The sequence below is a fragment of the Equus quagga genome, chromosome 14, assembly GCF_021613505.1.
Source record: "Equus quagga isolate Etosha38 chromosome 14, UCLA_HA_Equagga_1.0, whole genome shotgun sequence".
Lineage (NCBI taxonomy): Eukaryota > Metazoa > Chordata > Mammalia > Perissodactyla > Equidae > Equus > Equus quagga.
The window spans coordinates 93911621-93936833 of NC_060280.1; the positions used below are offsets into that span (position 1 = coordinate 93911621).

General features: G+C 58.2%; 1 protein-coding gene across 2 annotated transcripts in view; it reads right to left on the minus strand.

The window, feature by feature from the left end:
- The window catches only part of UHRF1 (ubiquitin like with PHD and ring finger domains 1), a 30504-nt gene extending 7513 nt beyond the window's left edge, over positions 1 to 22991 (minus strand). The window contains exons 1-13 of one of the 2 annotated variants that reach the window (XM_046637854.1): positions 22577 to 22991; positions 21122 to 21288; positions 12445 to 12711; positions 11680 to 11834; positions 9285 to 9500; positions 5724 to 5824; positions 5426 to 5612; positions 4572 to 4695; positions 4370 to 4477; positions 4007 to 4111; positions 2870 to 2976; positions 405 to 567; positions 196 to 333 (exon numbers count right to left, since the gene is read on the minus strand). In XM_046637854.1, coding sequence (XP_046493810.1) covers positions 196 to 333; positions 405 to 567; positions 2870 to 2976; positions 4007 to 4111; positions 4370 to 4477; positions 4572 to 4695; positions 5426 to 5612; positions 5724 to 5824; positions 9285 to 9500; positions 11680 to 11834; positions 12445 to 12711; positions 21122 to 21274 — 1824 coding nt within the window. In that variant the 5' untranslated portion in view covers positions 21275 to 21288; positions 22577 to 22991. Of the gene's footprint in view, positions 1 to 195; positions 334 to 404; positions 568 to 2869; positions 2977 to 4006; positions 4112 to 4369; positions 4478 to 4571; positions 4696 to 5425; positions 5613 to 5723; positions 5825 to 9284; positions 9501 to 11679; positions 11835 to 12444; positions 12712 to 21121; positions 21289 to 21954; positions 21963 to 22576 lie in introns of those variants that run through there. The other variant, XM_046637853.1, reaches the window with a different exon arrangement.
- Between the last annotated feature and the right edge of the window lie 2222 nt (positions 22992 to 25213).

The following is a 25213-nucleotide window of genomic DNA, read 5'->3' on the forward strand; positions in this document are numbered from 1 at the left end:
TCGCCGCCCAGGCGCCCCTGGGGCTGGCACCTGCCGTGGTCCCCAGTGACCGACTGCGATGATGAAGCTCAAAGCAGGACGCCCGCTGGTCCGAGCTGTGCAAGCATTAGGCGCCAGATCAGCCAGGAGCACCCAGGGCTGGGTTCCCAGCAGACCTGGGACCCGGTGGCCCCAGCGGGCCCGGCGTGGACACACCTGCATGGTCAGCCCCAGCTTCTTGATCCGGTCCTTGCCCTCCTTGGTCCAGGGGCCCGGCTCGGTGTCGTCCCTCCGCAGCAGGTAGCGCCACACCAGGAAGCCGGACTTGCCCTTCTCGGGCCAGTACCTCACCACCTGCAGGGAGCGGGGGCCCCGTCAGGGGTGTCGGGGACGGGGGACGCGGCACACGCGGGCCGGCCGCTCACCTTGTAGATGCCGTCGTACCGGTTGCCCTCGGTGGGGGCGTACTTGCTGTGTTTGCGCCCCTTGACGTTGCGCACCACGCGGACCGGCTTCCCCGCCCTCCAGTCCTTGGCCTCGGCCCCTTTGCGGTCGTTGATGGGTGCGCTGCAGTTGAGGGCCAGCGCCCTGCGGGGACAGGCGGGGCCACGCTCTAAGCTGGACTGCGGCCTCCAGAAAGGACCGAGTCCCAGCCCCCCAAACCTGTGGCCGTGACCTTCTGGGGAAGCGGTGCATGCAGAGGGGGTCAAGCGCAGAGGGGGCCAGAGCGGAGGAGCAGGGGCCCCGAACCCCATGACCGGGGCTCTTCTCAGAAATGGGAAACTGACGCACGGACGCACAGGGAGCCGGGCACGTGCAGACAGAGGCGGAGGCTGGGGAGGGGGGGACGCCAAGGGTGGCCGGGGTCACCAGAAGCTGGAGGGGGCAGGACGGACCCTCCCTGGAGGTTTCAGGGGGAGCGTGGCCCTGCCCACATGGGGCCTCCAGAACTAGGCGAGGAGACAGCCCTGCTGTTTTAAACGCCCCAGTTGGTGGCATTTTGTTACTGGAGCCATAAGACGCTAACGCACCATGTGGGGAAGATGCCACTGAGAAAAGAAACGAGGCGGCACACAAACATGGGCCGGCGACAGGTCCGTGCCGCTGGAGGGCATGAGGCCCGGGGAAGGTGGGCCGGGGGCAGGCTCCGCACTTCGTTGCAACGGTGCCATCTCCACCGTGGGAGGGGACAGCCGCGACCGTGTGTGTTCTCACGGACACACAGCGCCTTTGAAAGCACAGATTTCTCAGTTTTGTGTCCCAATTTTATCACTTAATGTTAGCTCCTAAGCTGTTCTGAAAACGGGCTTTTTAACAGCTACTGAATTTAAAATATTCCACTAGACAGATAAATGCACGATGAACCTACCCCTTTCACAAACAGATCTTTAGTTACTGAGGTTTTGCTGTTTTAGACGATGACAGGATGAGTTTCACTACACAGGACATTTTCACCTCCTTGTGTCTCATGAACACTTTCAAAGCGGAATTGTGGGGTCAAGAGTAAGGACATTTTTTTTTTTTCTTTTTTTTTGGTGAGGAAGATCGTCGCTGAGCCAACACCTGTGCCCATCTTCCTCTACTTTGTCTGTGGGACGCCACCACGGCATGGCTTGATGAGTGGTGTATAGGTCCATGCCTGGGATCCAAACCCACAAACCCCGGGCCACTGAAGTGGAGTGCACGAACTTAACCACTACGCCACCGGGCCAGCCCCATTAACGACATTTTCAAGGCTATTCTTACGTACAGGCAAAGAGCTTTCTGGAAAGATGGTACCACTTTGTATTTCTGCCAACCCCGGAACACTAGTCCACACCTGGGCATTCCTCAAGATTTTAGAATTTTGGCCAATTTTACAGGAGAAAGAAATAGCATCTCACTAGTGTTTGCATTTGTATTTCTTTGATTACTAAAACTGAACAATTTTCCAAGGTGCTTGGACATTTGCATTTCTTTTGTGAAAGATCTGCATGTTCTTTGCTTCTATTAGTTTTTCTTATTGATTTGCAACAGCTCTTTACATATAAGGACATAACCATCACGTGTCATTTTTGTGGCAGACTTTACCCCCAAATAGCCATCTGCTTTCTCATTTTACTTCGGGGTTTTATTGATGTAATTTATAATACTGAAGTCACCAAATCAGTCTTTTCCTTTGAGCTTTAAGATGCTTTTTATGCTTAAAATGTCCTCCTTCCCCTGCAATCACATGTCAGCAAACTCCGGCCTGATGCATAGTTCTGCTGATAAAGTTTTATTGGTACACAGCCATGCTCAGTCACTCACGTGTGCTCTGATGACAGAGCTGCGAGGCTGCTACAGAGACCATGTGGCCCGCAAAGCCAAAAATGTTTATTATCTGGCCTTTTAGGGAAAAAGTTTCCTTTAATACTTTAATTAAAAAGTTTAATTTAGGGGCCAGCCCGGTGGTGTAGAGGTTAAGTTCGCACGTTCTGCTTCCTTGGCCCGGGTTTCGCCATTTGGGATCTCAGGTGTGGACATGGCACCGCTCATCAAGCCATGCTGTGGCAGGCGTCCCACATATAAAGTAGAGGAAGATGGGCGCGGAGGTTAGCTCAGGGCGGGTCTTCCTCACCAAAAAAAAAAAAAAAAAAAAAAGGTGGATTGGCAGCAGAGGTTAGCTCAGGGCTAATCATCTTCTTCACAAAAAAAAAAGTTCAATTTACTGAATAAGTCACAAGTCTTCAGAGGCAGAAAAGGGAAGAAATGGATGTTCATCATTCCTATGTCCACCACAGGCTCAATGGGGACCTAACTTCCAGGACGTGACACACGAAAACAGAACCAACCCCATCCCCTGTGGAACGATCAGAGGATGAGGCAGACACGTGCTGGCAAAGAAACAAGAAAACCCGTTTCTGCGAACCTGTTGGTGTTGGTGAGTTTCTGATCGCAAGACTGTTCCGCAGTCCGCTTGTTGCCGGAAAGATCTCGCCCACCGCTTCCCGTGTACGTGAAAGAGTTCCCGTTGTCCTGAAACAGATGACGGGGGCAGGCTGAACCCTCCACGCAGAGGGACCCACTGAAGACAAGCCCCCCACGCCCGTCAGGACGTCGGCCATCAGAGAGACAGACAGTGACAAGTGACGGCAAGGGTGTGGAGATGCGGGGCCTGCGCACGGCCACTGGGAATGCAGAGCGGGGCGGCCGTGGCGAACACTAGGGCAGCTCCTCAAAACTAAAAACAGAATTAGGGGCCAGCCCCGTGGCCGAGCGGTTAAGTTCGCGCACTCCGCTGCAGGCGGCCCAGTGTTTCGTTGGTTCAAATCCTGGGCACGGACATGGCACTGCTCATCAAACCACGCTGAGGCAGCGTCCCACATGCCACAACTAGAAGGACTCACAACGAAGAATATACAACTACGTACTGGGGGGGGCTTTGGGGAGAAAAAGGAAAAAATAAAATCTTTAAAAACAGAATTACCCTGTGACCCAGCACTCCCGCTTCTGGTATCCACCGCAAAGAACCGAAAACAGGGTCTTAAAGAGGTGTTTGCCCACCCACGGTCACGGCAGCGTGATTCAGAAGAGCTAAAATGTGGAGGCAACCCAGGTGTCCATCAATGGACAATGGATCCACACAGTGTGTCCATCCACACCCTGGAATATTACGCAGCCATGAAAAGGAAGGAGATCCTGACACCTGCTCCCACGTGGACGGACCTGGAGGACGTGATGCTCAGGGACGTGAGCCAGACACAGAAGGACACACACTGTGTGGTCCACTCGCAGGAGGTCCCCAGAGGAGCCACATCCACAGAGACAGAAAGTGGATGGGGGCCAGGGGCTGGGGGAGGGGTGAGAGTCAGTGTTTCATGGGGACAGAGCTTCCGTTTGGGGAGATGGAAAGTTCTGGAGACAGATGGAGGGGATGGTGGCACAACCATGTGAATGTGCTTCATGCCACTGAGCTGTGCCCTTAAAATGGTTAACATGGTGCATTTTATGTTTTCTGTATTGATCTCAATTAAAAAATAAATAAAACAAACCCCCCCCCACTCACCACATCGTCCTCATAGCCCCCCGCCAGGACCAGGGAGTACGCCCCGTCGTTGCTCCGGCCGTGGATGCCCGCCACGTGAGGCCGGTGGACCCCCGACTCGCTGACCTGCGAAAGCCACCGAGAGACAAATGTCCCTTCTGGATGGGCTGCTGCAGGAGGCCCCGCCTCCACCTCCTCCGTCTGCCTCCCCCACGCGGACACGCCCGTGACGAGCCCCCCTCCCCAGACAGCCGGGCCCAGGCCCCACCTCGGAAGCCTGCCCTGCCGCCTGCTTAAGGGGTGGCCCTCCTCCGGGGCGGAGGGGCTTCTGGAAGGCTGGTGCCCGCCAGCCGGGCCCCAGAGCCCCAGGACGCTTGCACATACCTGGACTCGGAACCTCCACATGGTGCCCACGGGGATGCCCGGGATGGGTCCGTAGTGGTTGGAGGGGACGATGGTGCACTCCTTGGTGCGGCCCACGCACGCCATGCCCTGTGTGTTCGGGAGACAGAGGGCAGAGCAGTGTGAGCGCCACAGGACGGTGGTGGGGGGGATGACGCAGGGAGTGCACAAGGGGCCACCTCACCTTGCCCCAGTCCCGCTGCGAGGACGACGTGGCTGACGCCATCTTCGCCTTCTTCTTGCTTTCCTTCAGCTTCTCCCCTGCCAGCACCACCTCGCTGGCGTCATTCCGACACTCGGGGCAGTACCTGCGACAACGGGGACGTCACCTCCCGCCCCGGCCGCCCCGCTCCCACCGCCGCCTGCATCCCGCGCTGTCCAAGACGGGAAGGATGTTCAAAGTCAAATTCATTAAAATTAAGGAAGAAATGCCATTCCTCGACGTGTGGGCCTCCAAGGGCCCAGCAGCCACACGCAGCGAGTGGCGACCACAGTGGACGGCACAGAGCAACACATCCACCGACACAGAACAGTCTACTGGACGGCAGACGCTCACCCCTCTCCCGCTGGGGATGTCACGGGGCCTCCCTCCAGCCAGGGTGTGGGGAACACACGTGGACGGGCACATTCTCGCGGCCGTGAGTCAGTTTCCCCATCTCCGCAAGGCGGGGGCGCGGGGTGTGTGAACAACAGCCACCTCTGAGCTGTAGCGACAGCTCCGTTAACAGGTTGGCGTCCTTAGACCAGAGCCGAGCGCATTGCCACCTTCCTATCCACGCTGGCAGTTATGGTACGAGCGCCAAGAGCGTCATGGCCAAGAGGATGCTCCAGGAGACACGAGAGGCCTGGCTCTGTCCTCCGACCTGCCGGGCCCCCTTCCCTGCGCTTACTGGAGGCCCAGGCCACACCTGGACACAGGACGGCTCCCTCACCTGCCTTGTGTCAGCTCGTTTTCCAGCACCGTCCGGCCCCCCGACCCGCACGGCAAAGCGCCCGCAGCCCCGAGCCCGTCGCGGGAGCGGCCAGGCGTCCACTCACCACTCGTCCTCCTTGGGGATGCTGCTGAGCGGCGGGCACAGGCAGTAGATGTGGAAGGCCATGTCGCACTCGTCGCACAGCAGCTGCTTGTCGGGGTCCTGCTTGCCCCCGCACAGGTGGCAGGCGCACACCCGGCAGGTCTTGCTCTCGTCGTCCTTGCAGTGCTTGCAGGAGGGCCCGCTCTTCCCTGGACGCGGGAGGCCGGGGTCAGCTCGGGCAGGGCCGGCCACGCAGGGAGGGGACAGGAGACCCGCCCACGCCCGACGCGGGAGCCACGGCAGGGCAGGCCCGGACTCACTCCTCATGGGGTTGTCGACCACGGGGCTCCCCTCGCCTGGGCGCTCAATCTTGAAAACTTCGTCCACGAAGATGATCCGACAGTCGTTGAGAGAATTGTCCCTGTGAGGGGCGAGCCGTTAGAACATTCCAGCGCGCCAGGCCCACCCAGCATCTCGGGGAGCAACTGTGCCACCCAGCACTTTCCAGAGCACCTCGGGTTTTAGTTACACCAGTGGAGAGGCATCTCGGGGCCTCGTGCATTCGCTTAGCTCTCCCCTTGCCAGGTCAAGTCCGGCTAAAGCAGAAGCAAGACGAAAACAGCACAGAAACCAGGGTTCCATCACACACTGCGTTGGAGAGAATACGTTCTAAGGGGGCAGGAAGACTGAGGAAACGAGGCCCCACGTGCAGAAACCATGAAGGCAAATTCAATCGGCTTACGGCAAAACACAGAAGCCGGGGCCGGGCCCGTGGCCGAGTGGCTAAGTTCACACATTCTGCTTTGGCAGCCCACAGTTCACCAGTTCAGATCCTGGGTGCCAACCTACCCACTGTTCATCAAGCCACGCTGTGGTGCTATCCCTCACAGAAGAACCAGAATGAACTAGAACTAGCATATACAACTATATACTGGGGCTTTGGGGAGGGAAAAAAAAGAGGAAGATTGCAACAGATGTTAGCTCAGGGCCAATCTTCCTCACCCCAAAAAAAAAAAAAAAAAGGCACAAAAGCTCCTCTAAGTTAAAATGACCCTCAGGGATCAATCCAACACCTACATCGCCCACGTCCAGTGGAAAGTGAATGCGAGCCACAAATGCACACCATGTGTGTAATTCTACATTTTCCAGCAACGACATTCAAAAACTAAAAATAGACGAAATCAGTTAAGTACGACTTATGTGACCCAGTGTACACAAAATATTACTTCAGCATGTATTAATATTAAGGAATTATTAACAAGCTATTTTGCATCCATTTTTGGCACTCAGTCTGCGAAATCCAGCGTGTGTTCGCACATGTGGCACGTCTCAGCGTGTGCTGGCCACACGTCAAGCGCCCGACACACACGTGGCCTGTGTCTACGGAACTAGATGGCCCGGGTCCAGATCCGCCTGCCAGTTCACAGGAAACCCAGGGACAGAGGAACAGAGGAAACGACACCACGAGGACGCAGCCGGCAAAATCCAGACTGCGCACCTTCCACACGGCCAGGCTTCCTTGACAAACAAAGTGCCGAGGAAAAGGAGGAAAAAGGAAATACATGAAACCTAAAGACCAAAGAGATTTAAAAGCTATATATTGGGGCTCCGGCCCGGTGGCACAGCGGTTAAGTTCGCATGTTCCGCTTCTCGGCGGCCCGGGGTTCGCCGGTTCGGATCCCGGGTGCAGACATGGCACTGCTTGGCAAGCCATGCTGTGGCAGGTGCCCCACATATAAAGTAGAGGAAGATGGGCACGAATGTTAGCTCAGGGTCAGCCTTCCTCAGCAAAAAGAGGAGGATTGGCAGATGATCGCTCAGGGCCAATCTTCCTCAAAAAAAAAAAAAAAAAAAAAAAGGAGGGCCATAACCTAATAATAAAAGGATAATTGATTCAACCAGGAAAACTTAACTATCGCAAGTGAGGGCACACCAACAACAGAGCCTCACGATTACGAGGCTGAAGGGAGAAACAGACAAACCCACAGTTCCAGCTGGGCCCTGCGACGTTCCCTCAGCAACCAACAAAGGATCAGCAGGAATTAGAAGACGCGAACAACACAATCAGCTGACAGGATCTGACTGATACAAATAGGACATTCTACCCAACAACAAAATGTAGTTTTTTTTTTCAAGAGACCATGGAAGAGTCACCAAGACAGACCCTATTCTGGGTCAAAAAGACAAACCTCAACAAATTGAGAGAGAATGAAATCCTATAGAGTATGTTCCTTGACCCTAAGGAAGTCAAACTAGAAATCGATAACAGAAAGACAATGCAAAAATCTCTACACATTTGGGAATTAAACACAACATTTCTAAATAAGCCAGGAGCCAAAGGCGAAGTCTCAGAGGAAATTAAAAACTAGAACTGTTAATAAAAAGAAAAATAGAACACAGCAAAATACGTGGGAAGCAGGTAAGGCAGTGAGGAGAGGGAAATTCATAGCACTCAACGCTTACATTACAAAAGAGTAAATATCTCACGTCGTCTAAGTTGTTACCTCAGGAAACCAGAAAAAGCAAAATCAACCCAAAGAAAAGAGAAGGGAGAAAACTCTATTTTCCTGTTTTCAATTTTCCTGATTGGTCAAAGCGTGAGACGCCTGTGCTCAAATGCTCCAATGGTTGCCAGCAACACAGAATAAACATTGGTTCTGGACCACTCCCAACCATGCCCTCAAAGCCCAGATACATGGAGGCGTCCAGTCTCAATTCCTCTCTCCCTCCACTCCAGTCCAACAACCTCCTTGCTAGGCCACAAATGCACCAGGAAGGGCTCCACCCCAGGACCTTTGTGCTTGCTGGGCCTGTGCTTAGGACACTCCTGCCCAGATGTCCATGTATATATGTGATACATACAAGAGAATATTACGCAGCCATGAAAAGGAAGGAAATCCCGACACCTGCTCCCATGTGGAGGGACCTGGAGGACGTGATGCTCAGTGACATGAGCCAGACACAGAGGGACACACACTGTGTGGTCCACTCGCAGGAGGTCCCCAGAGGAGCCACATCCACAGAGACAGAAAGTGGATGGGGGGCCAGGGGCTGGGGGAGGGGTGGGAGTCAGTGTTTCATGGGGACAGAGCTTCAGTTTGGGAAGATGGAAAGTTCTGGAGACGGATGGAGGGGCTGGTGGCACAACCATGTGAATGTGCTTCATGCCGCTGAGCTGGGCACTGAAAACTGGTTAAGCTGGTAAGTTTTCTGTTATTTCTATTTAAATGCACAGACACACACATAAAAGCAAGGGCGAACAGGGCTTGGCAAACATTTTCTACAAAGGGCCAGACAATGCATCTTCTCGGCCTTGCAGGCCCCACGGCCCCTTCCCAACTACTCAGCTCCGCCCTTGCACCACCACAGCAGCCTCGGATAATCGACACCCGGATGGGCGAGGCCGTGTGCCAATAAAACTTTATCTGCCAAAACGGGCGGAGGGCCAACGGTGACCTGTGAACTGCAGTGTGCTGAGCCCCGATGAACAGCGGACCCCTCTGTGTGCGGGTTTATGTATGTACATGTTTACGCTTGTGGATGCACAGACGGTCCCTGGAAGGTGACAGAAACAGTGATGTCTCCAGAGAGGAGAAGGGGTGACCAGGGGACAGAGTGGCGGGAGAATATCCACCCTGTGGCCTTTGCTACTTTCTGGATTTTGACACATTTGAGTGTATTACCTATTTGCCAAACTAGAAAAACAAATAAAAGGACAAAAAGGAAGCTTGAAATCTCGGCCCGTTGGGGGCTCAGAGACGGCCCCCTGCGCAGGGCCATGAGGTGGTCAGTCAGAAAGATCACCAGCGGCGACCAGGAAGGAGGGCTGGAGTCCCGAGGGGAAGCAGGGAGGCCAGGCGGAGGCCGGCCGCGTCACTCACCCGAGCCTGACGTTGGCATACAGCTCTCGCACCGTCCGGGTCTCGCGCTTCCGCACGATCTCGGCGTCGTACCAGAAGCCACGCTCCTTGGGGTTGTCGGGATTGTAGTTGAGCATGACCACCTGGCCCACCTCCAGCTCCTGCCACTTGAGGACGGTTCGGGCTCGAGCCCGGACGTCCCGGGAGCTCATCTGGACCACTCCGTTCTCCGGGTAGCTGGGAGGAAAAGCACACGCTCAGATCCCGGGGCAACATCCGGCGTCACTCCCTCCACAGGAGACAGAAGCCGAGGAGGGAAAGGACGCACACGACACTTATTCTCATCACAGCAGCACGGAAAGCCCCCTCCCCGATCATCTCATTTGCTGGCTTCAAAAATACACAGGCATTGGGGCTGGCCCGGTGGCGCAGTGCTTGGGTGAACACATTCCACTTCAGCGGCCTGGGGTTCCCCAGTTCGGATCCCAGGTGCGGACACAGCACCGCTTGGCACGCCATGCTGTGGTAGGCGTCCCACATATAAAGTAGAGGAAGATGGGCATGGATGCTCGCTCAGGGCCAGTCTTCCTCAGCAAAAAAAAAAAAAAAAGGAGGAAGATTGGCAGCAGATATTAGCTCAGGGCTAATCTTCCTCAAAAAAGAAAAGAAATACACAGGCATGGAAGACACATTCCAATACAGAGGAGCCATGGGTCGAGGTATGCCCCCCAAAAAGATATCCTGGAGTCCTAAGCCCCCATACCTGTGAAGGGCATCTTATTTGGAAGTAGGGTCTTCGCAGGGGTGACCAAGTTAAGATGAGGTGACATTGGAGTAGGGTGGGCCCAGATCCAGTGACAGGGGCTCTCGTAAGAAGACGGAATGAGACAGACAGACACACAGACACACACACACACACAGAGGAGAAGGACACTTGAAGACGGACACAGACACTGGAGGGAAGAGGCCATAAGCCAAGGACTGCCAGCCACCGCCAGAAGCTGGAGGAGGCAGAGGACGCCCCGGAGAAGGACCACGGCCCCGGCCGCAGTCGATCGTGGACTCTAACAGACTGCGACGATAAGCAGCCAGCCTGTGGTTCCCTGTCATGGTTCCCCTAGGACACCGATCCAGGAGGAAATTTGGGGGGGAAAAACCTTTTCCCACAGGCATGTATTGAAGATGATTTTTGTAGACTGATGTATGTTATTCCATTTATGTAAATACAATAAAGTGGATATTAGGCTGCAGCAGGAAGTCATTATTCTGAATATGCACAATATTCCAACAGCCTCAAAAAAGGCATCAAATAATTGGCCTAAAAGAAACATATTCCACCAGCAATGAAGCTAAACCTCGACTGTGAGGGGGACAACCCCAAATCTATCATGACCAGCAGTCTCGCCTGGGGCTCATTATTTTCACCAATAAACCCCAAAAACAAGGGCTGCCAAATTTTTCCCATAAAAAGCCTGATGGTTAAGTATTTTCAGCTTTGTGAGCTGGAAGGGCTCTGTCGCAAACGCCCCGCTCTGCTGCTGTCACCAGGAAAGCAGTCACAGCCGATGTGTCAACGAAAGCATGTGGACGTGTTTTGATAAAGCTTTATTGACAAACACAGGCCGGGGGCCGGATTTCGATGGGAATCTTACAGCTCCTGCGATGCACTCATCCAGTGACTCCAGGAAGTTGTACAAAGCTAAGCTGCAGGGCGGGCCAGAAGCTGGCACAGGCGGTATGGACCGAATAGTATCCCCTCCAAATTCATATGCTGGAGCCCTGAGCCCTGTTGTGACTGTACTTGGAGACAGGGCCTCTAGGAAGGCAGTTAAGGTCAATGAGGTCATAACGCTACGGCCCTGATCTGAGGGGACTGGTGTCCTCACGAGAAGAGGAAGCCACACGACAGCGCTCTCTCTTCCAGTGCACACACAGCGGAAAGGCATTCGAGGCCTCGGTGAGAAGACGGGCGTCTAGAAGCCAGGCAGAGAGCCCTCATCGGGCATCAACCCTGCCGGCACCTCGATCTTGGATTCCAGCCTCCCGAACCGGAGAGAATAAATGGCTCATGTTGGAGCCCCCCGCCTGGGGGATGCTGAGACACCCCGCTTTCACAGACAGGCCCTTCCTGTGTCCAGCACAGGCCTGGCATGCAGTAAGCGCTCAATAGATGCTTGTGAGTTCCAGTAGAGGGGAGATACAGACACATAACATGGTTCCATATGGTGATACGTAATAGGAGAAAAATACAATACGAGAACTGGGCCTCCGGGGTGGCTTCGTGTGTGGTCGGGAGCCTGAGGGTGGAGGCCCCCGAATCCTGCTCATCGTCCCCACAGCAGTCCTGAACTCCAGGTCCCCGATACGTGGAGCTGACGCCCCAGGCCCGCCTGCCCTCCCGCCCGCCAGGACTCACTCGTCATATTTCACGTGATAAATGACATCTTCTTCCAGCGTCGAGCTGGAGCTGCAGGGCTCGTCCTGGGATGGCACCTTCCTCGTCACCCTGACGACCTGCGCCTCGAACCAGGCTCCCATGTTGGTGTCCCGAGCGTCGACGTACTCGTTGACCTGAGGGGAAAAGGAGCTCTCTCACCCGCCCCGGGGCAGGAACACGTGGCCAGCAGAGCCGACAGGAGCCCGTTTTGGTTTCTGGGCACCGGGGGCTTCAGGGCTGCGATGCAAAGCCACGTGCCTGCACCGGGCCTTCTTGGCCGGGGCACTGCAGCCACTGGGGTCGGGTCACTCTCTGGGGGGCCGTCGTGGGCACTGTGGGGGGTTGAGCAGCATCCCTGGTCCCCCTCCCCACTCGATGCCAGGAGCATCCCTAGTCGTGATGACCACAAATGTCCCCAGATATTGCCGAGTGTCCCCTGGGGGCTATCATTTCTCAAGAGAAGCTGGGAACCTAGATCTTTCTGTGAAATTTCATGATCTTAAAGGTGGCAGCCAATTTGGAAATTTTACAGACCCAGCAGAGGCCACAGCAGAGAGCAGCAACCAGGACACGGATCTGACTTAGGATCAGGAAGGAATCATGGACCCAGGACCACGTGCTCCAGCCAAGGAACCCGCAGGAGATTGTCACAGCGGGACCAGGGACGCCCGGCCACAGGGATGGAGGGGCGTGGGGGGTGCCCCCGGGAAGCATGCCCGTCCCGAGCCTCCCGCGGGGCCTCACCTTGTACAGGCCCAGCTCCGTCTCGTCCCACGTGTCGTCGTCCGCCAGGCCCGCCTTCCCGTCCGCCTCGCTGGCCACCTCGCCGCTGTTGGATGACTTGTCAGACTCGCTCTGGCCCAGGCCGCAGCCGGAGTCCGTGTCGGACAGCTCAGAGTCCCTCTCCTTGCTGCCACCGCTGGCCGGGAGCACCAGGCTCTGCCGGACGAGCAGCTGGATGGTGTCATTGAGGCGGACGTCGTAATCGAAGAGAGTGTGGCCGTCCTCCATCTGCAGACACACGGACAGGGACATCACCCGCCCGCGGGAGGCCGGTGGCGGGGACACACCGTGAGCAGAGGGCACGGTCCAGGACGGACGGTGGGACCATACAGCGTATCCATTCCTGGGGGTGCACACTGTCCCCAAAGCCTCTCAAACGAGGACGCCTGGTGTCATACAGTGAGCACACAGCTCAACCCCGGCCATGCTGTGGACACGCACCAGGGATCTGGGGGGTTTTCTCAATACTTTGTGTGTTTCATCACTTTGGTACAATAGACACGCGTTGCCTTTATCGCTGGTCCGCAATTGAGGGCGGTCCTGCCCCTGGGGGACACTGGGTGACGTCTGGGGACATCTGTGGCTGTCACACTGGGGGAGCTCCTGGTATCAGGTGGGTGGGGCCAGGGATGCTGCTCAGCCCCCCACAGCGCCCAGGACGGCGCCCCCCAGAGAGTGACCCGGCTGATGTCCCCAGGGCCTGCGTGACCCCAAGGAGACAGCACCCCACGGTCATCAGCTCCCTCTGTAAGGCTTTAGCTCAACTCTCGTGTCCTCAGCAGCCTCTCTGGTCATCACGCCACCCTCTGTCGACTCCTCTCTCCCGAGTCCACCCACTGTCATTCGCTGACATGGGAGCCTGTGGCTGGCGCGGCTTCCTCCATCTGCACCCTGGGCCTGACCCGGTGGGTGGGTGCATGCAAAGGAGCCGGAGCCCTGAGAACAAAAGGCCGAGGGCTCACCTTTGATTAAAAACTGCGCCCCGGGCCATCAGCACCCGAGCAGGACCCTCAGGCCCATTCTGTTCTACCCAGAGGCCCCTAAGGCGGGTCTCCGCCCTGACGCTCCGGGTCCCTCTCTGTGGGGGGCCGTCCTGGGCACTGTGGGGGGTTGAGCAGCCCCAGGACAACCACAGATGTCCCCAGGCATAGGCCAGTGTCCCCTGGGGGCAGAACGACCTGGTTCAGAAGCAGCGCCCTGAAGAAAAGGGAGAAGAGAGAGGGACCACAGATACACAAAAGGTCAGCATTCGCTCCTGCCTCATTTTCACAAAAATCAGTGGCTCAAAGGGCTGATGGCTATGAATATGCAAACAGCCCCTGGGGGCCAGGGAAAGCAGGTTCCAGAATCCAGAGTCCTTCACAGCCATCGTAATTTTTTATCCATCACAAACCCACGATCTGATGACCCCTCTCTCCGAGAAAAGCGCATGTGAACACGGCAACACTCACAGCTGCGGGGGCTTCCGGGCCCCTCGGAACCCAACCCAGGACGACCAGGGCCCACGCCACCTGTCCACCCAGCAAAGGTACGATGTGCCCAGGAACCAGAGGGAGGCCGGGGCGGGTGAGACACGGCGTCAACACAGGACAGGCACGACACCAGAGAGGTGACAGGGATGGGAAGGAAGAGACAAGTCAACCTGTGCACCACGTTCACAGCAGCCTAAGGGTGGGAACAACCCCTGTGTCCATCAAGGGATGAACGGATCCATGCACGGTGGTCCTCCACACACTGGAATATGACGCAGCCTGAAGAGGAGCGAGGCCCCGACACAGCCGCACGTGGACGGACCAGCACACACGACGCTCAGGGAGAGAAGCAGACACAGAAGGACACACGGTGTGTGACCCCATGGACGGGAAACGTCCAGAACAGGCCGATCCACAGACAGAGAGCGGGCTCGTGGGGGCCAGGGGCTGGGGAGGGAGTGGAGGTGATGCTGATAGGGATGGGGTTTCTTTGGAGGTGACGAAAATGTCCTAAAATGGACTGTGGTGATGGCCGCAGAGCTCCATGAACATACAGAAAGCATATTTTAAATGGGTAAATTGTATGTAAGAGAATTGTATCTCAATAAAAGTTTTTTTTTTTTAAAGGAAAGAGTCCATCGGAAAAGGCTACATATATACGATTCCAACTCTAGGACGTTCTGGCAAAGACAAAACTATGCAAATGCTAAAAAGATCAGTGGCTGCCAGGAGGGGGAGAGAGGACGGACGAACGGGCGGAGGGGGCACAGGGCATGTTCAGGGCACTGAAACTAGCCTGTGACACTGTGACGGTGAACACCATCATTCCACATCTGTCCAAACCCACAGAAGGTACCACACCAACAGTGACCCCTACTGTCAGCTCCGGGCTCTGGGTGATGATGACATGTCCACACAGGTTCATCGACGGTCATCAAAGCAGCCTCTGGTGGGGGGGGTAGACAGTGGGGGAGGCTGTGCGTGTGGGGTGGAGGGTATGTGGGAAATCTGTACCTTCCTCTTAATTTGGCTATGAACCTAAAACTGCATTAAAAGATAAAGTTTATTAACCTAAATACACAGAGAAACAAGTGTCCCCAGTGTAACCGTGACAGCAGGGCAGCGGAGGGCAAGCCAAATGGCCTCAGAAAAGATGAACGAGACGCTGGCACCCCGGGCCCGGTGCCTCTGAGGTCAGGCAGACGCCCCTCAGCCCTGGGACATCAGGGACCGGGTCACTCTCGGGGTGGGGGCGTCCTGGGCAGCATCCCTGGCCTCTATCCAATGGATGCCAGGAGCACCCCGAGTCGTGACAACCACAAACATCCCCGGATATCGCCAAGTGTCCCCAGTGGGGCAGCATCGCCCCCGAGGGAACCACTGAGCAGACAGACCGTCCCCCGAGCACGCCTGAGGGATGTGCACACCGGTGTGTATTTGCAAGCAAAACGGTGGCTTATTCACACAGAGGAACGCCACACAGCTGTGCGTGACAGCCAAACACAGCGGAGCAGACATGTCTCCCACACGTCGAGGGGAACGAGGACGATGTCAGAGGATGGGAGATGCAGCGAGGCCCCTGGACCACAGACGGGCAGAGGCAGGGAGCTGGGCCGGGAGGGACACGCGGGTCCGAGGCCGGTGGGAAGATTCTGGAGAGACGCGGCAGAGCTGAGGAGCAGACAGAACGCCCCTGACCGGAGCTGGGGGGAGGGGGGCGGGTCAGGCCGAGGCGGAGGGCTGTGGCCGATGTGGCCCGGACGCTGGTGCCAGGAGGAATTCTCATGCTGCTTCTGGCGGGGCCTGATGGAACAGAGGTGGGGAGCCCGGCTGCAGCTCCTCATGCTCCTCTCGTGGGTTTTCCAGCCACAATGCTCCCCCCACGAAGCCCCTCACTGGACCTGCCCGGATGCTCACAGGCCCAGGCTCCGTGCCTCCGGGGACAAGGGTGCCGAGGAGGCCCCCACGGGGCAGGCAGGTTTGCAGAGGCCAGAAAGGCGAGGCTGGGCTGGCCCGGGGCCCCGCCTCCGGGATGGAATTCCCAAGCTGGTCTGGCGGCTTCCTGAGGCCGCTTCTGGAACTTTCCAGAAGGGCCCCGCAGTTGAAGCTTGCATAACTGTCTGCTATGACGAGAGGGTGTCGGGGAGGGGAGGGGCCTCTCCCCCACTCTGCTTGCCCGAACATTCGGGAACCACGGGGGAGAGCGGCTGGGCCCGGGGCTGCTCCACGCCAAGGCGTCCCGTGCGCAGTGATGGAACATTCTAAGGTCGAGTTCCTTATCAAGATCCTAAAATTCCAAAGGAGGCTAACAGCGCTAATAAAAGCCATAAAAACTGAATGACGTGAGCTGCGCTTATAAACCCAAAGTGACAATCCTCTATGACCCCAAATTTCTGTTGAAAATCCCTTAAATCGCCTGTAGTAAAATACACATGCGCAGTTTGGGGCGGACAACCCGGTCCAGCAGACTCAGGCCCAGAGGCAAAGCGGCCGCGACACTGACGTCCCGTGTGTGTCTCTCTCTTTCAATCGAGCAAGCTTTCCGCACATCTGGAATTCCGCCCCGCGCGCATCGGCTAAAAGCTGAACCGACACGTCAGGGATGTGAGGACCAAGCACGCGGGGTCCTTTTGGGAACTCGGATAACAAGCCCACACGCCCCCTCCCCCCGACTCTGTCCGCTTTCTGCCCCTGTGACATCTCGGGGGGACTTGTCACGAGGCCCCGCGCTGCCCAGAGGCAGGAAACCGATGCCACTGGGTTTGCAAGGGGAGGTTCCCGGGGCAGTTCCAAGCAGCAATTTCAGCGAGAGGTGGAGGGGACGCAAACCGGGGACATGGGGTCCCACGACCCCATGTTCAGTATGAGCTCTGAACATGAGGGACCCACGGCCGGAGGGGGAAGCAGGCACCAGGAGGGCCTGATGGGCTGGGCGCACGGGGGGAAGGAAGAGAAAACCACGCCATCTCTTCCTGGGCTGCAGCCCGGCCCCCCGCCTTCCTTGGCCTCCAGCCTCTGTAGCAACCGGAGGCGTGGGCCGGCCAGACAGACAGACAGGGACAGGCAAGGGGAAAACGCAGGGAGCGGGACCCGAGACGTGGCACAGGGGGTACAACCTCCCCTCAGGGAGGAGCAGGCAGAGTGGAGAGCATGACCCCCTCGCACATCCCAGCCTGTCAGGGACACAGAGGGCAAATCGCTGGTGACAAGTGCACTCTGCCCTCTGACCTTGCTGGGCACGGCGGAGAAGACACCCTGGGGTGGCATTTTGGGGGTCTGCGAGGCCCAGACTTTTGTCGTGATGACACCACGATGCCACCGGCCGTCATCACTCCTGTGGGCTCACGGGGGCACAGAGGAGCCTGCCTATGTGACATGGGGGGACACAGGCTCCCGACACCTCAAGGGGTCTGCACACGTGCCCTCAGGCTGGACCACTACGATAGAAACAACACGGTCCGCGGCCACAAGAGCTCCCTGGGGCCCCCCATTGCTTTGGAGGGTGGAAAGGGGCCCCGAGACCCAACAGTTCCAGCGCCCTTGCCCTTGAAAAACTCTTGCAACCCAGCGCCCCGGGGGACGTGTTCTAGAACATTCCGGGGCCGTGCTGTTCCTAACAGGAAACCTGGCAGCACTCACCCGGGGAGGCTGGACCACAGCGCGGGGTCTAAGTGACACACGACAGCCTGTGGCCATTTGGTAAATAAAGCTCTATTGGGACCCTGTTGGAACAGGCCCGTTCACCTGCGTGCTGTCTATGGGGGCTGGCCCGCCCCGGTGGCAGAGCGGAGTGTCCCCACGGAGACCAGTATCTACTCTCGGGCCCTTTACAGAAAGGTTTGCTGAGCCCTGGCTGGGAGGGCGTGGCGTCCAGCTGGGAGCTGTCCCCGGGGAGGGGACCCTCCCTCACGCAACCCAAAGGCCAGGTCTCTGGGAGGGGACCTGTTGTACCTGCTGCCTGACCTGCCCTCGGGGAAAACCGGGCCGGCATTCAAGGCAGGGACGTTAGGTGGGGCACTGTGACATGAGTGGCCCTCGCAAGGCCACCCCCAGGCCGCTGTTTCAACTGCTCTTTCAGACTGACCCCAACACAGCCTCTTTAGTTGTTTTCCTAGATTATCTATGAAATTAGTGGTTCTCAACTAGGGGTGACAGTGCCTCCCAGGGGCCATGTCTGGGGACATCTGTGGTCGTCACACCTGAGGGTCCGCTGGCATCTAGAGGGTGGGGACCAGAGAGGCTGCTTGACCCCCTGAAGTGCCCAGGACAGCGCCCCCCCACTACCCACCGGGAGACTGATCTGGCCCCCATGTCAGCAGTGGGGGACACTCTGAGTTATATCATTTATTGCGCCTTTATCGTCACCCAGGCGAGGGCTCAGCCCTCCACATCTGTGTCCGTGTCCTCCCCGAATTCGATTTGCACCATGCCCACGCGTGGCGGGGCCACAATTAGCCCCGAGGTTTGTCGTGGGAGCAGAGTCACTGGCCAGAGCCGGTGGCCACGGGGGAAAATGATGTCAAAGCATTGTACCTGGGCCCGTCAAAGGCGCCACGAATGACAGCTATTGTTATTTTCATGGGCAGCCAAAAAAAAAAAAAGGCGCCAGATGACGGTGGCTCTCGCCCAGGCTGGGCCCGCCGCCCGGAGTCCCTGCCCCCATTCGTCTCCGCATTTCCGCCAGTCAAGCGACATAACCGCCAACCTATTCAGCCTAAACAAGCCGGCCACGAAACCCTCCCATATCCTGAAGAAAGACTCGACTGTGTTCTGCTTTAGCGGCTCAGCCAACCTCACTGCTGACCTGGGACTGCAAGGCCCTGCTTCTTTCAAAAGGAAGGAAAAAAAAAAAAGGATCATGAACATTCTAGAACATTCTGTGAAAAACTACCGTCCTCTTGCACCCACTGGAGATGGTGCTGCTTTCTACCGCCAGGAGCCCGGTCTGTCTGCAGCCGTGACTTGCTCGGGGCAGCTGCCGTGGGGGCACCGTCGTCCCCCACACCCTCCTGGCACTGTCCACACGTCCTGGCGGCCGGGCCACTTCCTAGCCGTGCGACCTTGAGGAAATTGCATCACGCTCCGAGGCCTGGCTCCCTTACCCGGAAGACAGCAACGACTCTGCATTCCCTCACCAAGCGGCCGAGTGGGAAGGACAATGAGCAACAGCCACAGAGGTCACACAGGAAAACGGGACCTTCAGAGATCTATAAAAGCCACATTGTCTCCTCACCGACATCCTGACCACTGCAGCCTCGATGGACGCATGTAACGCACACAGGGGCTCCTGTCACCATCACGCTTTGTAACTGAGACGGACGTTACGAAGACTTTTCCACGGACCAAATATTACGTTACCAATGGAGGGAGACAGGAGTTGGTTACGCGGGTGTAGACGAGTGTCAAAACTCCCAATGGTCTGCTTACAACGTGTTTCTCTCACTAGATACAAATTTTACCTACAAGAACCACAAACAGATATGGAACTCCGGTGAACGACGGGCAGGCTGACGTGTTTACGGGCGACATGAACTAGCGTCTGCAAGTGTCTTAGAAATGCACCCTCCAAAAGAAGACGGACTCGTGGACGGGGCGAGGATGGAAAAGAACGCTACATGATAAAGCGAATACGAGGAAGGTCGTTGCTAAAATCTAGGGGAAAGTGTTTAGCTGTTCACGGTTCTTCCAACTTTCCTGCATGTTTGAAAGGTGAAAATTAAAACGCACAGTGCCCGAGGTCCCTGGCACTCAAAAATATTCGCTCCCTTGAACTTGAGAGGACTAGATCCGACCCGCTTTGAACTCGGCCATGCGCTGTTCAGCAGACGCACACGCAGGTTTTCAGAAACTGGGCAAGGGCCTTGTGCTAAACGAACAGACCGAGGGGCAAATGAAAACCGGTTTGGATGCCACCAAAACGAGCCACCATTGGAGGTGGCGGGAGAAAGACGGCACCCAGTGGGGGGAGCGCCACTTCCAGCGCCCGCCAAGGCAAGGCCACATCGCCAAGTTTGCAGGCTGGCTTCCCCTCCCCAGGCCGGTGGGGGGGGGGGGTGTCACTGGATTCTGAGGACGTTCAAGTCACAGGAAGGGGCTCCAGCCCTCCAAGGGCGCCACGAGCCCCCAGGGGAAACTGATCATCGCGTCTCTTTCCGGGTAAGCACACAAGCCCATCCCAGCCCCCGAAACTCCTGGTCGGGCGGGCGCGGGGTGTTTATTTTTCCATCTAGACACCAGATGGCGGCAGTCCCCGGTTCAACACGCGACAACAACGAAGTCGGGCGCACACAGCCCAAGTGAAGACTTTGAATCCAGTTGTCTCCTCCACCAGTCCCTACGGACTCCGGGATGGCCCCAACGGCCAGGACAGACGCTTTCTGTTGAACCATCTTAGCCCGGCTTGGGAATCTGCCTCACAGCAGCATCCCCCCCTCAAAGACACCGACAAAAATGGAACCTCCCCACCCCCCCTCCCCCAGCCACCCCGGGGCCACTGGAGAAAGCATCCCAAACGTGGGCAGCCGATAAAGCAAGGGTGGCCATTTTAAATGGCTTAAATGAGGGGCCAGGGAGAGAGAGCAAAGAAAGGAGCCGGGCCAGCCGACCCCCCCAGAAGGTGCAAGCCCCCGTTCCCGCAGCCCCGTCAGACAGCAGGCCCAGAGGAGCGGAAAGCCCTGCTCAGCAAACACCGCCTCCGGACTCCGAATAAGCTGATCGGAATTTCTAGAAAACAGAGCCTGTGGGGTCAACGCTAACGAGGTGCAGGCGGTGGGGCCACGGGCGTGTGTTTCAAAGGAAAACCCCCTCTCTCCTCTGTGCTAGCGCTGGAGTAACCATTCTAGGCTCTTCCTCGAAATGCATCAGCCCTCTGTCGGCCACCTCCAACTTCTTTTTCTAGAAACTGTTCGGAGGGGAGCTTCAAAAATGAACAAGGGAGTTACAGAGCCCAGACGCTGCCGACTCGGGTGCCAGCTGCCCGCCCGGTGTGTCCACGTGCGAGTCGAGCCTTTGTTCCAGGCTCGAGCGTTCGAGGTTTCTGTGGAGACGTGAAGCGGGACCGGACGAGGGGGGGGGCCAGTGCATGTGCGGTGCCCGGACGAGGCAAGAACAAAGGTGCTGGCCGGCCAGGCGGGCGGGCGGGCAGGCGGCCTGCTGGGCGGGCTTACCTGCTTGCCTCGGAAGAACAGCCTCTGCAAGCCAGGCTCCACGTGGAACAGCTCCTGGATCTTCCTCCTCAGCTCCTCCACCTTCGTCAGCCTGGACAGCGAGTCCACGGTGTGGGCCACCTTCCCATCCATGGTGCGGACCTGGATCCACATGGTGTCTGCTGGTGCTGGGGGGCGCGGGTGGGGGGGCAGAGAGGGGGAACCCCTGGGTCAGTTCCGCCTCCACCGGGCTGTGCCCTTCTCCGCTCATCATTCTGGCTTTTGTCCAGCCTGGGGACACCAGGAAACTCTCGGAACGCCCTCCCAGCCCCCTGCTCCCCATTGATCGCCAGAGCTGGCCCAGGGCCTGGCAGGGCAATTAAAGAGTTAATGCATTAAGGACGAGCACCGGCGGAGGATGGAAGAGCAGGAAGAAATTAAGAGGAGGGGGCAAAAGGCATCTTGGACCACTCCCTCCAACCCCTTCCCGCCTTTCACAGAGTTCAAAAAAACACCGATGTCCAGAGGAGCCAGGAGGACACAGCCACACCGGGAAGGGCCGAGTTCGCTCATTCATTCGTTCGTTCGTTCATCCATTCATTCATTCATTCCCTTCCTGGATGAATACTGACGCCAAAGAGAAACCCAAAAGTCCGGCGCGGGCTGCAACTTTAGAAGTCCCGGGGAACTCAACCAACTGGGACCGGACGCGGGGGGACCCCACCCGGGACCCGCGAGCCCCGGACCCCCGGGGGTCCCCCCCGCGCGCGCGTGCGCGACGCGGCCGGCCCCGCGGTGGCCATGGCAACCGGCCGCCCCGTCCCGGCCGGCCCCGCGCGCGCCGCGCCACTCACCTCGGCCCCGCGGCCGACCCGGCTGCCCCCGACCCCCCACCCCCCCCCCCCGGGGCCCACCCGTGCTCCCGCCCGGCCGCGCGGGCCACGCCAGCGAGCCCACGCCCACCCCCACCGCCGGGACCGGCCGAGGGGCCCCGCGCGCCAAGGCCCGCCCCCCTTCACTTGAGCCGCCTCGCTCATTGGCTGCGCCGCGCCCGGCCGCCCCGCCCCGCTCGCTCCCCATTGGTCCAGACGCGCCCGGGGAACGAAGGGCGCGCGAAATCGGGCTCGGGCGCGACAATTGAATCGCGGGGCGCCCCGCGCGCAGGCGCGGAGCCTGACATCCTCCCCCGCGGCGCGCCGGGCCCTCCCCCACCCCGCCGGCGCGACCCCCGCGCGGCCCCGGGGATGATCGGCTCGCCCGGCCCGAGCCCCGGGGCGCCGGGAGCGACTCCCAAGGGCCGGCGGGGCGGAGGGCAGAGCCCGAGACGCGTGCAGGGCGGCCCCGGGGCAGGGGCGCGCGTGCTCCCGTGCTGGCCGCGCGTCCCGGGCCGCTCCGGAGAGTTGGGCAGAGTCTCCGCGCCCCGTGCACTGGGTCTCCCCGGCCCCGGCTGGCACCCCGGGCCGCCCGGCCGCTCACCTCTCCAGCCGGCCCCGATCCGCTCGCCTGCCTGACTGCCTGCCTGCGCCCCTGGCCCGGCTGGGGATGGCGATGGAGCCGCGTGCGTGGCCCGGACCCCGCGCGGACGTGCGTGCGACCCCGAGCGCCCGGACGGCCACCGCTGCCCGCCGCGCTGCCAGCTGCTCTGATTTTTTTCCCGCGAAAACTCGGCGTTTGGGAGTTGCGGGGCCGCGGGAGGCCGCGCCGGGGGCGGGCGCCTGCCTGGTGATTGGCTGCCACAGTGGCGGGAAGCAAGAAAGGGGGTGGGGGGCGCCCCCCGCCTCTGTCCACCCCCCCACCTCCGCCCAGCGGGCCACGGCCCCGCCCAGGCCTGCGCGCTCTGCTGGGCGCGCCCAGCGTGCAATGGGGCCGGGTGGCGGGACCTGGGTCCCCCCCCACTGTGCGTGCCCCCCGGGATCCCTAGGGACCCCTAGAATAGAGACTCCTTGACCTTCTAAAGTTCTTTCCCGCGGCCCCCCTTCCCGGGCACGCATTGACCAGGAGGGCAAGGAAGGCCGAATCAGTACCTAAACCCTGCAGGAGAATGTGGGGGACCACCCCGGGAGACCGTCTGCACCCCGATGGCCAGCCTGATCGCCCCCAGCCCCACTGCCTAGCGTCAGGGCCGGCCAGTGCTCCCCACCCTACCACCCGCAGGGCTTGTTTGCTGGTTTTTCCCGCCTCGTTTTCCCGCCTTCTCCGGGCTGTCCAGGCGGGCAGGGCCGCCCTGCCCCCTCCGCCCTCCCTGCTCCGCTCTGGCCAGCCTTGGCGGACACACAGTGACCCCCGGCGGGACACCTACAAAGCGCCTGGATGGGGTGCTCAGAGCTGGGGGGGGCGGGAGCCAAGGGTAGGCAAGACCGCCCTGTTGGCGGTCTCCGGGAGAGTAAAATCTCGCCCCAGCGGACAGGCAAGAAATGAATAAGTAAAACCCATCGTTTCAGATACTACTTGCAACGAAGACGGGACAATAGCTGGAGAGTGACCAGCGGCCATGTGGGGGGTGGGGAGAGGACATTCTGGTTGAGGTGACGAGGTGGGCCTCTCTGAGCAGATGACATTTGAGATGAGAAACCAAGGACAGATGGGTCCAGAAGGGAATAACAAGCTTGGAGGCCGGAAAAGGCTTGGAACTAGGTGTGTGTGTGTGCGTGTGTGTGTATACAGGGCGAGCACCAAGGAGGCCGGTGTCGCTGTGCAGACTCAGCAAAGGCGAGAAGGGGAGGGGACGAGGTCTGAGGGGTGTCGTGTCAGAACTCACAGGCCACCAAGAGAACTTTGGTCTTTCTCTTGAGAGCAGTGAGCAGCATGGCAGAGCTGTGAGCAGAAAAATAATGAGCTCCAATTTATGTTTTTACAAGTTTCCTCTGGCACAGAGTCCCTTCTGTCTTGGCACTGGCAGTTCTCCTTTTGTTCCCCAGATGGCAGAAGAATGGTCCCCCAAAGGTGTCCAGATCCTACTCCCTGGAACCTATGAATGTGGTCCCTTCTGTGGCAAAAGGGACTTTGCAGACAACATTAAAGGTTTTGAGATGGCGAGATGACCCCGGATTATCGGGGCTGGCCCAGTGTCACCCCAGGGATCCTAATAAGCGAAAGAGAGGGGCAGAGGCAGAGAGGGAGATGTGACCACAGGGCAGAGGTTGGCGTGGTGACAGCCAGCTTCCAGACTCCATCTGTGCCGCCAAATGCGTTTCTGGATGCTCAGCCCTCAGCCACACAGCGACCACGTCATGGGGGTGGGCAGGTGTCAACCAGGCCTACAGGAGTTTAAAGGGGAAAAGGAGATCTTTCCAGTTGACACCACCAGCCGCAGGAAGCCGGCCTGTTCCTGGTCAAGGCATTTCATCTGTGTGTGCCTGCTGTTGCAAAAACTCAACATGCCCACAGAGGGAATACATTGTTCGCCGCAGGGCATCATTGCGCAGGCTCCTGGGATGTCTGAAGAAACGTAGAGGGAGGGTCTGGCTTTCCTTGCAGAAAAGATCTTGGGGGCCTCATTTCTCTAGTCGTTTCGAGAAAGTCAGAGAGGTTGCTTTGGTTAATTGAACGTGAATAAGAGACCATGGCAGACATCTCCGAAAGAAGCTAACAAACCAGTTAGGGAGACGAGATACTGTTGGGCACGAAAGATATCACATAAAATGAAGCAAGAACCGATAGAGACAATGAATGAGGTCTGCCAGAATCGGGAGAATGGACACTTCCTAGCCCCTCTTCTTCTTCAGTGTCCCTCCCCCTTGGGCCGTAGCGGGGAATAACGCCTAGAGAGCGAAGGGTCTTGGTTTCCCTTTTGCAACACGACGCGTGCTCTCGAAGGTCATTAAGTCACTCAACAAACTTTTATTAACCTGCCTCATCCAAACCATGCCCTGGGTCTGGCAGACACCGGCGGAAGCAGACCTTCCTGAGACTAAGTCCCACCCTGGAGGGACTTCCCGTCCAATGAGGAGACGCAGGGTCAGGAGAAAGGTCAGTCGTGCAGGAAGATGGCGCTTCACGGCGGGGTCCGCGTTTAGGTGGCTCGCGCACAGTGCTCCCCGCATCTTGAGAACACACTCGATTTCACGTCCAGAATCTCCGTGAGCTTTTTCTAACACGGACTGGTGTAAATAT